Source organism: Lipotes vexillifer, unplaced genomic scaffold, assembly GCF_000442215.2.
Source record: "Lipotes vexillifer unplaced genomic scaffold, Lipotes_vexillifer_v1.1 scaffold73, whole genome shotgun sequence".
NCBI classification, from domain to species: Eukaryota; Metazoa; Chordata; class Mammalia; order Artiodactyla; family Lipotidae; genus Lipotes; species Lipotes vexillifer.
In genome coordinates, this window is record NW_006772656.1 from 313,782 (window position 1) to 328,972 (window position 15,191).

Here is a 15,191-nt window from a genome sequence, read left to right on the forward strand (position 1 = left end):
GGCAGGCGGACTCCCAGCCACTGTGCCACCAGGGAAGCCCCTTGATGTCTTTTTTTAAATGCACGCTGGTACGACAGCTGTCACATACAGTCTAAGAAAATTGTTTCAAATGAAGTTAAAGACTACTAAGTGCTACTAGAGCCATCGTATCAAAAATACCGAATGAACCTTTTGGCCAACCCAATATTTTTGATGGGTTTGGGGAAATAATTTCATGATGAAAATATGAAACTTCTTTGTGTGAAAGTTATCTTTTTTAAAAAATTGAGGTATAGTTGATGGTACAATGTTATATAAGTTTTGGGGATACAACATAGTGATTCACAATTTTGAAAGGTTATATTCCATTTATGGTTATTATATAATATTGGCTATATTCCCTGTGTTGTACTATGTATCCTTGTAGCTTATTTATTTTATACATCGTAAACCCCTACCCTTGAAGGTTACCTTTTCACAAATATACCTGCGAGTGTGTAGAGTGCTATCTGTATTTGGTTGCTTTGCTCTACTGAAGAGATGCATTTTGTGTCTGCTTTCAGTGAGTTAATTGTAAAAGAGAGTTGTATAGAGCTAACTGAATCCTTGGAATTGTTTTTTCTCAGGGAGATGGTGAAGGAAATTGTTTCTAATTAAAACTGTATGTAAAACAAACAAATAAAATTTATTCTTTATTCCCAGATTAGAAATGATACTTGGCAAATTTGATGAAGTGCAAAATTCAGGTGCTGTGATTTTGAGTGCCTGCAAAGGTAAGAATAATTAAGTTATTCTAGTTCTCAAACATTTCTAATATTATTTAGCAAAGTTTTACACTAAAATATGTCTTCTAGTCAACTATTATATCACTGATTCAGCAGATTTGACTTTGTGGCTTAAAACTTGTTTAGGATAACAAAGTCTTTACATCCTGCTGATCATTACCTATCCTCTGATTCTTTTGGAGTAAGTGAAAATTTAATAATGGGTTAATTGTGTAAAATGATACTAATTCTTTTGCCTTATATTTGGTATCTTCTGAGTTGAAGATATGATGACCCTTTTGCCTTCTATGTTCCGTGCACAAAATGTGTTTTTTACTCCCAGAGTAATTGTGGTTTTTTAAAATTAATTAATTAATTAATTAATTTATTTATTTTTTTATTTTTTTGCGGTACGTGGGCCACTGTTGTGGCCTCTCCCGTTGCGGAGCACAGGCTCCTGAAGCACAGGCTCAGCGGCCATGGCTCACGGGCCCAGCCGCTCCGCGGCATGTGGGACCTTCCCGGACCGGGGCATGAACCCATGTCCCCTGCATCGGCAGGTGGACTCTCAACCACTGCGCCACCAGGGAAGCCCAGTTAATTTTTTTAATTGAAGTATAGTTGATTTACAGTGTTGCGTTAATTTCTGCTGTATTGCACAGTGACTCAGTATATACATATATGCTTTTTTTTTTTGGCTGCGTTGGGTCTTTGTTGCTGCGCACGGGCTTTCTCTAATTGCCTTGAGCGGGCTCTGCTCTTCACTGTGGTGCACGGGCTTCTTATTGCAGTGGCTTCTCTTGTTGCGGAGCACAGGCTCTAGGCGCGCGGGCTTCAGTAGTTGTGGCATGTGAGCTCAGTAGTTGTGGCTCACAGGCTCTAGAGCACAGGCTCAGTAGTTGTAGTGCACGGGCTTAGTTGCTCCGCGGCATGTGGGATCTTCCCGGACCAGGGCTCGAACCCGTGTCCCCTGCATTGGCAGGCAGATTCTTAACCACTGAGCTACCAGGGAAGTCCTCTACATTCTTTCTTATTTTCTTTTCCATGATGGTTTATCCCAGGATATTGAATATAGTTCCCTGTGCTATACAGTAGGACCTTGTTGTTTATTCATTCTATATATAATAGTTTTCATCTACTAACCCCAAATTCCCAATCCATCCCTTCCCCACCTCCCCTCCCCCTTTGTAACCACAAGTCTGTGAGTCTGTTTCTGTTTCATAGATAGGTTCATTTGTGCCATATTTTAGATTCCACATGTAAGTGATATCATATGGTGTTTGTCTTTCTCTTTCTGACTTCACTTAGTATGATAATCTATAGTTGCATCCATGTTGCTGCAAATGGCATTATTTTGTTCTTTTTTATGGCTGAGTAGTATTCCATTGTATATATGTACCACATCTTCTTTATCCATTCACCTGTCAATGGACATTTAGGTTGTTTTCATTGTAGACTTTTTAATGATGGCCATTCTGACTGTTGTGAGGTGGTACCTCATTGTAGTTTTGATTTGCATTTATTTAATAATTAGTGATGCTGAGCATCTTTTCATGTGCCTCTTGGCCATCTGTATTGTGTGTCTTCTTTAGAGAAATATCTGTTTAGGTCTTCTGCCCATTTTTCGATTGTTTTTTTTTGTTGTTGTTGTTGAGTTATATGAACTGTCTGTATATTTTGGAAATTAAGCCCTTGTTGGTTGCATCGTTTGCAATTATTTTTTCCCGTTCCATATGTTGTCTTTTTCTGTGTGTGTGTGTGTGTGTGTGTGTGTGTGTGTGTGTGTTTAATGGTTTCCTTTGCTGTGCCAAAGCTTGTAAGTTTGATTAGGTCTCATTTGTTTATTTTTGTTTTTATTTCTATTGCCTTGGGAGACTGCTAAGAAAACATTGGTACGATTTATGTCAGAGAATGTTTTGCCTATGATCCCAGAGTAGTTGTTTTAGTTAGATGCTTTTAGTAGAAATTGTAGGGTTGATTACTCTGTTACACCTATGTGTAGAGTATCAGTGATCATACTAGTGAAGAGACACAGGCATAGGAACTTCACCAGTGTAATCATTTTTGGCTTCTTAATTAGAATGAGACCAAACTGGAACTCAATGAGGTTTGGAGTTGGTATCTGGCATTTATTTGATTTTGTGGTTGCTCTTCTTTTTGTAAGGTTGCTAAATTGTGTTTGGTCTTATTGGGTAGCATTTACCTTCAGCCCTTAAGTATTAATTAACCATACATGTGAAGAATACATTCTATTTCCAAAGATAGTATAGGTGCTTTTTCTACCTGGGAAAGTAGGTTCATATTAAAGGTAGTATGCTTAGCTTAGTAATGTGCATGATGTTGGAGAAAAAATTTGGTTTGTGAGTTGTTATAGTCAAATAATAAGAAAGCTAGTTACTAATATAATTTGGTTCTCTTTTGCTGAATAAACCAAGACCAAGCCTTGATGTATTGCAGGAAGGCAGATGGAGTGAGAGAATTTAGTGTTAAAAAGATTGTGTCTACCTTAATCTAAACTTAGTTACAGAAGCATAAATTAACTTCAGCACTACCAGTCCTCACCCTGATTGCCAGCTGTTTCTCACTCCTCTTCTCTAAATAGAAGGTGTTTTAAGTACCTTGTCCTTATTTTTCCAGCTGTTACCACTGTCCATTTCCATAGAAACCAGAAACAGCAAGAAGATGGAGAATTGTTAAAATTCCTTGAATTAAGATTGTGTGTTTTCATATCATTTACACTACATACTCATTTATGTATTCCAGACTATGTAGTTACAGCCCTATGAAGAAAAGTATAATGCGTACTAAAAATTTAAGATATTTATTATTTGGATATGGTTTATTTTGAAAGTATTGTCCTTGTATTTTGTGAGGTTATTTCTATTACCTTCAAAACAGAAGATTTTTTTGTTTCCTATTCTTTTAGCTCCCATTTCTTTTTCTTTTCATTATCTCTCCACAAACAGGGACGTTTAGGGTTAGTATCTGGCATTTATTTCTCTTGGAGAGAGTTTTCAGAAACCTTTCTGTTTTGGAGATTATAATCTGAATATTGCAAGTATAGTCAAATGTGAACGTTAAAGTATAATATACTTATTGGTGTGTAAAAATTGGTCATGATGATTTTGATGACAGTATTAAGCTGACATTGAAAAATACTTTAATGGCTTTGTTAATAAGGGATGAGGCTAGAAGAGGAAAACCCATTTATCATGTTGGTAGGTCCCAGGGCCCAAGCCTCTTTTTCCCCTTGTCTTTATTCTCTTTCAGTGATTTAATCCAGACCAAAAGCTTCAAATGATAACTATTTGCTGATGACTCCTAAATATGTAGTTCTAGCCTTCATTTATCTCTCTGTGCTCTAGATCTGGGAGCCTGTGGCCTCGATGACATTTCCATTTGGATGTCTAAGAGGCATCTCAGGCTTAACAGGTCCAAAAGTTAAAGCCTGTTGTCTCTTCCTTTCCCTCAAAACTGTTCTTCCCCCAGTTTACCCATTTCAGTCAGTGGCACCACCATCAGCTCAGGCTAGGAAATTTCCTGATTAGAATTAGTTAGCATTGATCTCCCATTCTAACTAGTCATTTTTGCCTCTGAAATTCTAATATATGCCAAATTTGCTTATTTTTTTCCACCTCCACTGCTAAAACCCTTCTCTAAGTCTCCTTTAGCTTTTTTTTTTTTCCTTTTTTTTTTGCGGTACGTGGGCCTCTCAATGTTGTGGCCTCTCCCGTTGCGGAGCACAGGCTCCGGACGCGCAGGCTCAGCGGCCATGGCCCACAGGCCCAGCCGCTCCGCGGCATGTGGGATCTTCCCAGACCGGGCACGAACCCATGTCCCCTGCCTTGGCAGGCGGACTCTCAACCACTGCGCCACCAGGGAAGCCCTCCTTTAGCTTTTACCTGCATCACTGCAATAGATTTCTGTTTTATGTTTGACCCCTGGAATCTGTTTTCTACCCAGAAGTGAGAGTGGTCTTCTTAAAATGTAGACGGATTATGTCACAACAGTGAAGAAGACAGTTAAAGTTTTTGCCTCGAGGAGCTACATTCTAGTGAGAGAGATAGATCATAAACAAACAAATGGATATCCAGAGTGATTACAGCTGGTAATGAAAGAAATACAACTACTCTTTGTTTAATGAATTTAATGAAATTAACTTAAATTATTCCTTAAAATCCTTGCTGCTAAGTGAAAAACCATTAAATGAAAAAGTTATTTCTTAATTTTTCCTAACTAACATTATGTTATGTTTCATCCCAACCCAAGATGCTTGAATAATTTTCACAGGTAGAAAAATACATGAGTTGAGCACTGAAAACTAATTTTTATAACTAGCAATTTGAAGGCAAATAAATAGTTTATACCTAAAATAATGTAATGAAGGTTTATTCGACTCCTTTTTTATTTCTGCACAATTTTTCCCCACATAATTTTCAGTCCCTGTTGGCTCATTGTTATTGTGCGCTCAAACTAAAACTTGAAAATAAAGTTATAGACCAGGAAAACATTTAGGACAAAATAAAGGCTCATCATGGAAATTTGTGGAAATAGTTCATGCACACAACAGATTGAAGAGCTATTAAAGATACCACATCTTTTCTCTCTCACTTGGTGTACATATGCAAAGCAAATTATTGTGAGTTCACCCAAACATGGCATTCTGTTCTGATTTGTTTCATCTGATATTCTGTGACTAGAAACTATTATGGTAAGTAAAAATTTTTAATATGTCTTTGCCTGAAACCATAATAATGAAATATCACACTTCTTATAATATATTCATTGAGGGTGTTTGGGGATGAAAAAATCATTTTACTAAATACAGACAAAAGCAAACAAAAACCCAGAGGATTTGTTGTAAAGGTGGTATAACTTTTTAAGAGCCGCTGCAGTTAAAAGTTATCATCTACACAGTCATTAAGTGAAGTAAATAGGGTATGGAGATGTGAAGTAACTCAGTGATGCCACTTTAGATAGAATAGTGGGGCAAGCGTTTCTCAGAGTTGACATATTTGAATTGAGACTTGATAAAGGAAAATGAGCTAGTCATTGGATACATGGTAGGAAAAATGCTTTGGACAGAGAAAATGTGACCATAAAGGCCGAGAGGTGGAAAAGGTCTTAGTGTATTTGAAGAAAGGAAGGAAGGCCAGGGCTGACTGGAGCCTAGTGAGGCTAGGGCTCTGTTGGAAGGGAGACTGTGTATGAGAAAAATTGGAAAAGTAAGCAGGAACCATTATATGAGGGTCTTGTAGGCCTTGGGAAGAGTTTGGTAGACTTCTGGGAGTAGGAAGGGTTTTAGGCTGGAGAGGTATGTGGTAAGTGAGAGTGACATGGCCCAACACTATCTTACATACATTTATTGTTTGGAAAAATTGTCTGTTTCTTTATTTCCTCTTCCTTCTGCCTCTTCTCCCCTTATACATGTCTTGATACATAACTTTACATCTCATGCTTTTGTCTCTGATTTCTTTCATGATTGCCGTATCTACGCTTTTAAGTTTTGATTGAACTCTTTGACTTGATTTTCTAGAGCATTAGTTCAGCACACTCAAGAACACAAAGTAAATTCTATTATCAGAGATTTGAGCATGTCGTTTAATTTGGGAATAGTGAGAAATGCATGGCATTTTTTTTTTTTTTGTCGAGGGTTTTTCAAGCTTTACTTTAATTCTTGTATTACAGAGTAAGTTAGGCAGAATCCTTAAGTGCAGTGGAATTAGCTCTGCTATTAGAAGGAAACTGGATTTAAAATTAATCAAATCATGGCTGAAAGAAGGCAACACCAGCCCTGTAGGAAGGAAAAGACTGAAAGTTGCAGGCCCCCCAGTGATTATGGCAGGGTCTGGTGTTTTCTAGACAGGCTCCTATGCTAACTGAGATACAAACACAGATGTGTTGGTGGCTGTGACTGCAAGTCTTTTTCTTTTTCACTGAAAAAACTATATGTAATTCTGATTTGTCAAGTGTGTGTAGGACCTAATGCAGTCTTGGCATGTAATCATTGTAAAATATTTCCCAGCTTCTCTCTTTGAAAACAGTTGCTAGGAAAAGCATTGTTTTAGGAGGCTGGCAATAAACTAAACCACAGAAATTAGGCTTTGAAATTACCTTGATATTTGGCAAAAGAGGTAATGAGGTAACTTGCAGTCTAGTTTATAACATACCCTTTGGTGAAAAGCAAAGTAGCCCTTTTCTTAGGTTGATTTAAAAATGTATCTGTTTGTGACCATGAGCTCCAGGGCCTTCTTGGAGCTTGACAATGTGCTGATGGTTGTGCAGCTTGGATGGAGGGTGCTCGGTGTCCCTGCAGCTGCGCACTGGCCAGGTTCTGTCTCCTCCACCAGAAGCAAGCTTTGTTCCGTGTGGCCCTGCAGTCTGCATACAGAGCAGCCTTTGATGGGCTGCCTTTGACGTGATTTGTTTACGGCAGCCAGAAATGCTTCTTGCATAATGAGAGCAGTTAATCATGGAAACTGAGCTCTTCCTGTTTGTGCACTTCTAGCAGTCTTCTGTTGTAAATATTAAAAGGTAACGGCAAAAGGATGAAAACCTTTTAAAAAGGCACAAATCAGTTAATTCATCAGATCATGTGATTGCTACTGATTACATGGATATCTTTAGGGAAGCAGAAAATGATTGCTGAACACATGCCTTGTGTTTTGATGATTGCATTAAAAGTCCCCCAGTGGGGTGCCATTTATTGGCTCTCAGAGCTTTTCTGACATTAAATTTCAGGCAGCCAGCACAAGGAGAAACACCGTAACGTATATCTAACCTCATATGTGCAGTTAAAGAATAATCTTGATCAAGCTCTGCTAGGCTTTGCTAAATAGACGAGGGCTTTCAGCAAGACCCCAGACTTTTATTTTGAAGTGGAGTAGCAGCTGTTGGCTATTGCGGTGCAGAGCTGCAGCGGCCTGGGTCACACAGAGCTCTGGGTGTCTGCAGGGTGTCTGCAGGCTGCAGGCTGAGCCCAGTGGCGAAGGCACCGAGCTGCATTTATTTGCTGTGCTGTTTGACCTGTTGGTTTGAGAGAGCTCCCTGGACCATCTGAATGGCTATGGGAGATGGTGAGTAAGATTTATTTTTCTTTTTTTTGCTTGTGCTATACACTTCCTTTTAAAGTGACAGTCATCTGCTGTATAAGAAATATATTTCTCCCGAAAGAATGAAGGACACTTTGTGTGTGTATGTGTGTGTGTGTATATACACACACACACTCGTATGTTCATGTGTGCACGTGTGTGCGTACTTGTCATTCGTTATCTTTTTCTACTTGATATGTCTGTATGGGATCTGGCAAATACAAGATGACAGTTTATCCTGCAACCCAAGCAAACCCTCTGTCTTTGGTGGTGGATATAAAGGCATGTTGGAAGAAACATGGAATAATATAAAAGCTTTGAAGAGAGAACATGGCCTTTGGAAGAATGACAGGTTTGGCAGGAAGGTTTAGTTAGCTAGCTTGATATCTTTCCTGTTGTATTTGACAACAAGTAGAATTCTGTGGTGATAAAGTATATAAAGAAGCAAAATGGCTTGCCATGGGCACTGTTTCAATTGATATGCTTGTGATTTGTCAATGTCCCTAGTAAATAGTTCTCTAGAAAATGTTTAGTCTTTTACAAATTCTATACAGGTATAATTTGATCAAAAATTGATTTTGCCAGTGTTTTATTGTGATAAGAATAATTTAAAAAGCATATATAGTGCTGTATAGTTTTCCAAAGCACTTGAGTATACTTATTGTACGTTAACTCCTAAGGTACAAATAACTGTGAAGCGTACAGAGTATTTGGGTATTTCCATTTCACAGATTGGAAAAACTAAGGCTTGTTGAGATTATAAGTTCCAGATCCAGGCACAAAGCAAACCAGAATCAAATCTGGAGCCTCAAATGTGCGTTCAATATTGTCCTTCATAACACTTAATACTTGAGCATTTTTTTTCATTATTAAACATTTTGTTAAGATGCTTAGAGGTATACTTTATAATTACATCAACACCAGAGATGTGTAAGAAGGGGAATTTGAGGTTACTTCATAAATGTTTTGTGTATTTTTCACTATGTTCTTTAGGAAGACTGGTCTGTATTTGGGAGTTTTAACTCTAACAGTTTCAGCCTCCTTTATGACTGTATAATGACTTCTGTCTAAGGAGTTTGTCCCCTTGGGATGATGAGGAATAGGGTGCAAACTTATCAAAAGGATGATATTGGTAAACAGTCATTTAAACTTTTATACACATGTTAATGGAAATATGATACTAAATCTGGTTTTGCATATTGTTATAGTTTATCCCAAGAATTTACATAAATGTTTTATATGTCCTTATAGAAATAACTAACAATATAAACTTCTAATTTTTAAGGCAAAAGCCATCAAAGTTAACAAATTAAGTTCTCTTATACTTAATAGCATTGCCAAGTTTGTTTGTTTGATTGTTATTTCTAAACCTTAATTTACAAGCAACTCTAAATATTGCATTTGATTTGGGTTGTATCCAGATTTTATTTCTTTTTCAATCATTATAAGTTCAATGGCTATCAATGTATATTTATTTAATTTTTCTTTTTTCAAATAATACTGAATACATTCAGACTGTTTAGGAATGCACTGATTTTTAAAAAATCAAAGTAACAACCTCATAAAGCTCAGAGGGTAACCTTCTTGCATATTCTCTTCTTTAAAATGGAAATACTTTCATTGGGTTTTTATTGATAAAGTAATACATCTTTATTAAAAAATTAAACACTTAAATAGTAGTAACAGGTTATCTTGGGATTTATAGTTCTTAACAGTTTCATATATACTCCTCTGTATATTAGTCTCTCTCATTTAATACACATACATCATACTAGTGTCATGTGAACACATACAACAAATGGATTATGTTATTCCTAACCTATTTTGTTTCTTATTCTTTAATACACAAATATCTTCTCTTTTTAAAAATTCAAACAATGCAGCTAAAGCAAAAATCCTCTCAGAACCACCTCCAAGCCCCAAGGCCAGGGATAAGCAGAGATGAACACTTTTATTAGTTTGGAGTTTGTCTTTTTATACTTTTTACTCTGCCTTACATATATATTAAGTATCAAAATGAATTATTTTGTTTTTGACCATGTTTACATAAATGGCATCATTCTTAACATATTTTTGCCATTTACTATGTCTACTCAATATCGCATAGTGATCTTTTTTTATGCCATCATGTGTAACTGTTTTATTTGTTTGAACTGTTGCACAGTATTCCATAGTATGGATATATCATAACCATTTCTTTGTGGAATTTCAGATTGCTTAATCACATATAACTTTTCTAAATGATTCTGAAATAAACATCTTTGTACAAATCATGTGTGTGTGCACATATATATTTTTAAAAATAATTGGAAGTTGAATTTCTGGATCGAAGTTTTTATTCATTTCAAATTGTGTTAGCTATCTCTAATTTCCTCCCAAAGAGGCTTTACCACTTACATTCCCACCAACAGTGCCTTCTATCTTGCATTCTTTTGAGTTCTCATTATTATTAATCTTTTTAAAATTTGCCTATCAGATGGGTGAAAAATATCTCACCCTTTTAAAAAACATCTCTTCTTTCTAATAAGGTTGATCATCTTCATACGTTTGGTTGTTTGTATTTTCTGTTTTGTGGATTGCTTTCTGGCATCTTTAGCCAACTTTCTGGTTTTGACTTTCTTGTTTACTTATAGTTGCTCTGTATGTTCTGGCTATTAATCTGTTATCTATTAAATATATACGCTTAACTTCAAGGCCATATGAAAGATTTTATTTATTAGCAGTTTTATTTCTGGACAAATTCAGATTTGTGAAGTACTGTAATGACTAACAACTGAAGAGTTGTCAGGGGTGGCTTTCAGGTGCCTTTCTGTCTAGTTGTCTTTATCTTCACCTAAGAATATAAAACCAGGCAGTCAGATGATTGTGAAGTAGCTCTGGGCAGTCAAACCAGATAGAGTTAATAACCTGTAGGATTATTATGTGGCGCTGAGCCCCGAAATCTGCCTCAAAAGCTCACGAGAGGAATTTGGCCTTTTGTTGTTATGCTGCAGAGTGGCTGGAAATAAATAAGGTTTTGTTGCAAATAGACTGTTTCTAAACTTTAAACATTTCAACACAATCTATTATTCCAAACGCTGAATCTCTTAAAAAATCCATACAAGCGATGATATAACCTTGGCGTTCTATAGGTAAGCCTTTTGGGACCACTCCAAACTGACATATAACTACTGGTTTGGGGGATAGGGAACAATAGCAAGAAATTAATGTTGAATAGATCTCTATTCTTCAAAACCCTTGAGTATTCTATGTGATACACTAGGATTGGATAATTTAAGTCACTGAAAGAAAGCAACCCTTTAACTTACTGGCCAAAAGGCCAAGCTTTTCTTCTAGGAGCAGTAAGGGAAAAAAAAGAGTCTGAGGAGAAAAAGTAAATTACAAGGGAGAAAAAAAATGGGCATTCAGCAGCAATAAAGGCAGATAAGTAGTGGGAACTAAGATTGAAAATCTTCTTGATACAGACCCATTTACCCATCTGGGTGCAAAGTGTTGGACATCAGTAGCAAGTTATCCTCAAATACGATGTTGCTAATGAACCTGAATCTTCAAGAAAAGATTTACATCTTTTCTTTGTATACATGTAGAATGTATAGTAGATGTTCTTGACAGCTGTTATAACCAAGCTGTAGCTGTCATGAAATTTCAACTACCTGAAATGACTACATTTTGTAAAGGTTCTAAATAAGCCTTATTATGAGGCTCATTTATCGTTTAGTTTGATAGCATGGTTATCGTGAAATATGTTGTTATTTACTTTTATTAATACCAAATAACGGTTTAAATTGTGTTTAGCTTTTTACTTCACTAAACTATTGAAGGTCTTAAATTTTTAAAGGCCCCTTTAAAGAGGAGGGTAAAAGTCTTCAAATATTTTTTAACTAGTGAGTTAATTAATATCTACCTAGAAATTTTAAGAGAGTTTATCAAATTTCTTGGCCTCTCTTAAACTTTGTATGGAATAAACTTTATTTTTAATAAATAAAATAGTTAACTATTTAAGATTAACTGTGCTGTTGAACACAGTATCTTCATGTGAATATTAAAATCTGGTGATTAGGGACTTCCCTGGTGGCGCAGTGGTTAAGAATCTGCCTGCCAATGCAGGGGACGCGGGTTCAATCCCTGGTCTGGGAAGATCCCACATGCCGCAGAGCAACTAAGCCTGTGCGCCACGACTCCTGAGCCTGAGGCCTAGAGCCCGTGAGCCACAACTACTGAGCCCGCGTGCCACAACTACTGAAGCCCATGCGCCTAGAGCCCGTGCTCCATAGCAAGAGAAGCCACCGCGATGAGAAGCCCATGCACCACAACGAAGAGTAGCCCCAGCTCGCCGCACTAAAGAAACCCCATGCGCAGCAACGAAGACCCAATGCAGCCAAATAAATAAATAAATAAATAAAATTTATATTTTTAAAATCTGGTGATTATTTTATTTTGAAGCACTTTGATTTTCAGTTTCTAATCACTTTACTGAAATTTTTCATTTTAGTTTAAATTGAAGACATTCTTAGTTTTTACTATTTGATTATTTTACTTCTGAAAGCTTGTGATTCTCTTTAGCCCTGGGAAATCTTTTTTTTTTTTTTGATAAGCTTCTCCCCTTCATTAGTTTTAGTCTCTCCTTATGGAATTATTATTCGTCAGATATTGAACCTTCTAGGTTGATTCACTGTGTCTTTTATGTTTTGTATTCTCTCTTCCGTTTATGCTTTTCTCTTTTATTCTGTGTTCTGGGAGATTTCCTTGACTTTCTTATCCAGTTCTTCTATTAAATTTTAATTTTGGCAAACAAAAGTTTAAATGGTTCTGTCTTTCCTATTCTGGTGGTTCCATTTTTACAGAATGCACGTGCACACCTGTGTGTAAAATACAGAGCTCCCTGAGTTGGGGGTGGGAAGAGCCTAATGATGAAATCATTCCATAGGTTTTCAGTTGTTCCTTGCTAATCAGCTCTGTACTTGCTGGCTTAGAAACTGTCACTTCTGTCATTCTACAAGGTCGATCAGTTCTCTCTGCTGTTTGATTCTGCTTCTGAGAATTCTAAGTTGCAGCTTTGCTATGGTATTCTTCAAAAGCCTTCCATCCTTTTTATTTGCATCTTATAAGAAATTGTTGCTATCTTTAGGTGCTGATTTCACATACTCTCTGCCTTGCTTCATTTTCTTTGCTTTTATGATGTTGCTTATCATTTTTTTGTGTTCCATTGCAGGGTTCTGGGCAAGAGAGTAAAAGTGTTCAAATTACCGTAAATTTTAAGGAAAAACTTCAAACATACCCCGAAATAGAGAATATATTATGACAGACCTTCCTTACCACCCATTATCCAGCTTCAAGAAATTATCAATACATAGCCAATCTTTATTCATCTGTATCCCTACCTATCTGCCCCAGCCCTACCATCCTGCTGGAGTGGGATGTGTTTGTGTGTACGTACGCACATGCACTCCTACTCATATATAAAATAAAGTAAAACATCTTTTTAAGAGACACAGTACCATTTTCACATCTAAAAAAATTAACCCTTAGTATCAAATGTTCAGTGTTCACATTTCCTTGATTGTTTCATAAATATCTTTTGACAGTGAATTAGGATTCAAACAAGGCTCACCATTGCAGTTAGTTGATATATCTCTTAACCCTCTGTTCATCTCTTTTTTTCTCCACTTGCCATTTATTTGTTGAAGAAAAAAACATTTGAGAGTTGCCAGCATATATAGAAGATATTTAAAACTGTTGAGAATGGATGAAGCCATTTAGAAAGTGTGTTTAGAGAGAAGGAGGATGTTCAACATTTAGTGGTTGAGTAAAGGAGGAAGATACTGAGCTACAGGGACTCGTGAAGTCAGAGGAAAGCCAAGGAGAGTATCCTATTGTAAAAGCAGAGTGGAGAGTGGACAACTAAAATGTTTTTAAGTTTTCTGAGACAGCTATGGTACCATAGCTTACAGGGATTATTGTTTCCTAGTCTCAGTTGCTAATTTAACTATGACCATGGTCATTGCTGGATATGTGGGTGTATAAAACAGTTTAGAAATCCAAAGCCCTTTTACTCAATTGTTTTAATTAGAATAAGGAAGGATATAGCTTCGAGTGAAAAGCGGAACTTTGGTATAAGAAACTACTTAATATGAAAGAGTATATTTTTTGCATGAAAATCTGCGACGTGGGTTCTTACTGAACTGGTTGGCTCACTGAAGAAAATACCAAATGAATTCTTTTTTTTTTCTTGAGAAATGGTATAAAGTTTTGGCTTGCTCTTTTGTTTGCCGTGTAAGATGGAGCAGTTTTTCATATTTTGTATGAATTCAGAAGCAGAAATTTCAGGTTTTCACATGCATGTACCCATAAAAGTGAAATGGAATGTTTAAATAATGTGTTTAATGTTTAAATATATGGCTTTCGTTTGAAGGGAAAAAGAAAAAAGGGAAGGGACTTGATTATTGTAATATGAATTTACTATTTTATATCGGAAACCGTGGGGACCAGTCGTGTTTTGGAATTCAGAATATGTCAGATTTTAGAAAAGTAATATGGCCATACACCATACATTGTATAACAACTCCAGCTGGGTCTGAGGCTATACCTTGTAATCAAACATATTAATATTTTTGCAGTTAAGTGTATACAAATTCACAATGAGTAAAATACACATAATAAAGTCTCTTGTCAGTTCACATCATGTTTTGCTATAAACTGAGTTCACATCAGTTCAGATTTTGCCACCAAATGAATTTAAAAAGACAAAACAAGTAAAGGTGGACTTTAAGAGCTTTTTGGCTTTCAGGTATGCAGATATGGGACTGTGGGCCTGTAATACCTCAGTGTTTGCTGAGGGCAGTTTCCAAGTGTTACATGAAGGGAACAAAAGGTAAAGCCTTATCCTACTTGGGCTTCTTTCCCCCCCCCCTCAATTTTTGCCTGTCCCTCCCCCACCCCTTTTCTTATCCCCTTCCTCCTTTCTCCTACTCCATTTCTTCATCCTCTATTTCCATCTCTTCCTTCTCCTCCTCCTTTATTTCTACCTCCTCCTTCCATCACCATCTCTTCTTCCCAGTCTTATCCTCCTCCTCCATCTTCATCTCTTTCTCCTGCTCTTATCAGCTCCTCTCCTCCTTTTTCTCTCTTTCTCTTGCATCATACACATAACCACTGCAGCCTGCTCACTTTATTAGTTTATGTCCTCTAGTACTTGTTAATATGTTCATCCTTTTCAGTTTCTGCACCAAACCATAGCATTGTCATTTTGAAACATTGGAGTGAGAAGAGAAGTGTCAACATAATCATGATTTATAGGTTACTTTTTGTATTTGATCCTTTTTTTTTTTTTTTTTTTTTTTTTTTTTTCTCCACCCCT

General features: G+C 36.6%; 1 protein-coding gene across 2 annotated transcripts in view; it reads left to right on the plus strand.

Annotated features, from left to right (window-relative positions):
• CLASP2 (cytoplasmic linker associated protein 2) overlaps nt 1-15,191 on the plus strand; it is a 181,653-nt gene that overhangs the window by 31,638 nt on the left and 134,824 nt on the right. For both annotated transcript variants that reach the window (XM_007447690.1, XM_007447689.1), the window contains exon 7: nt 682-752. In XM_007447690.1, coding sequence (XP_007447752.1) covers nt 682-752 — 71 coding nt within the window. The remainder of the gene's footprint in view (nt 1-681; nt 753-15,191) is intronic.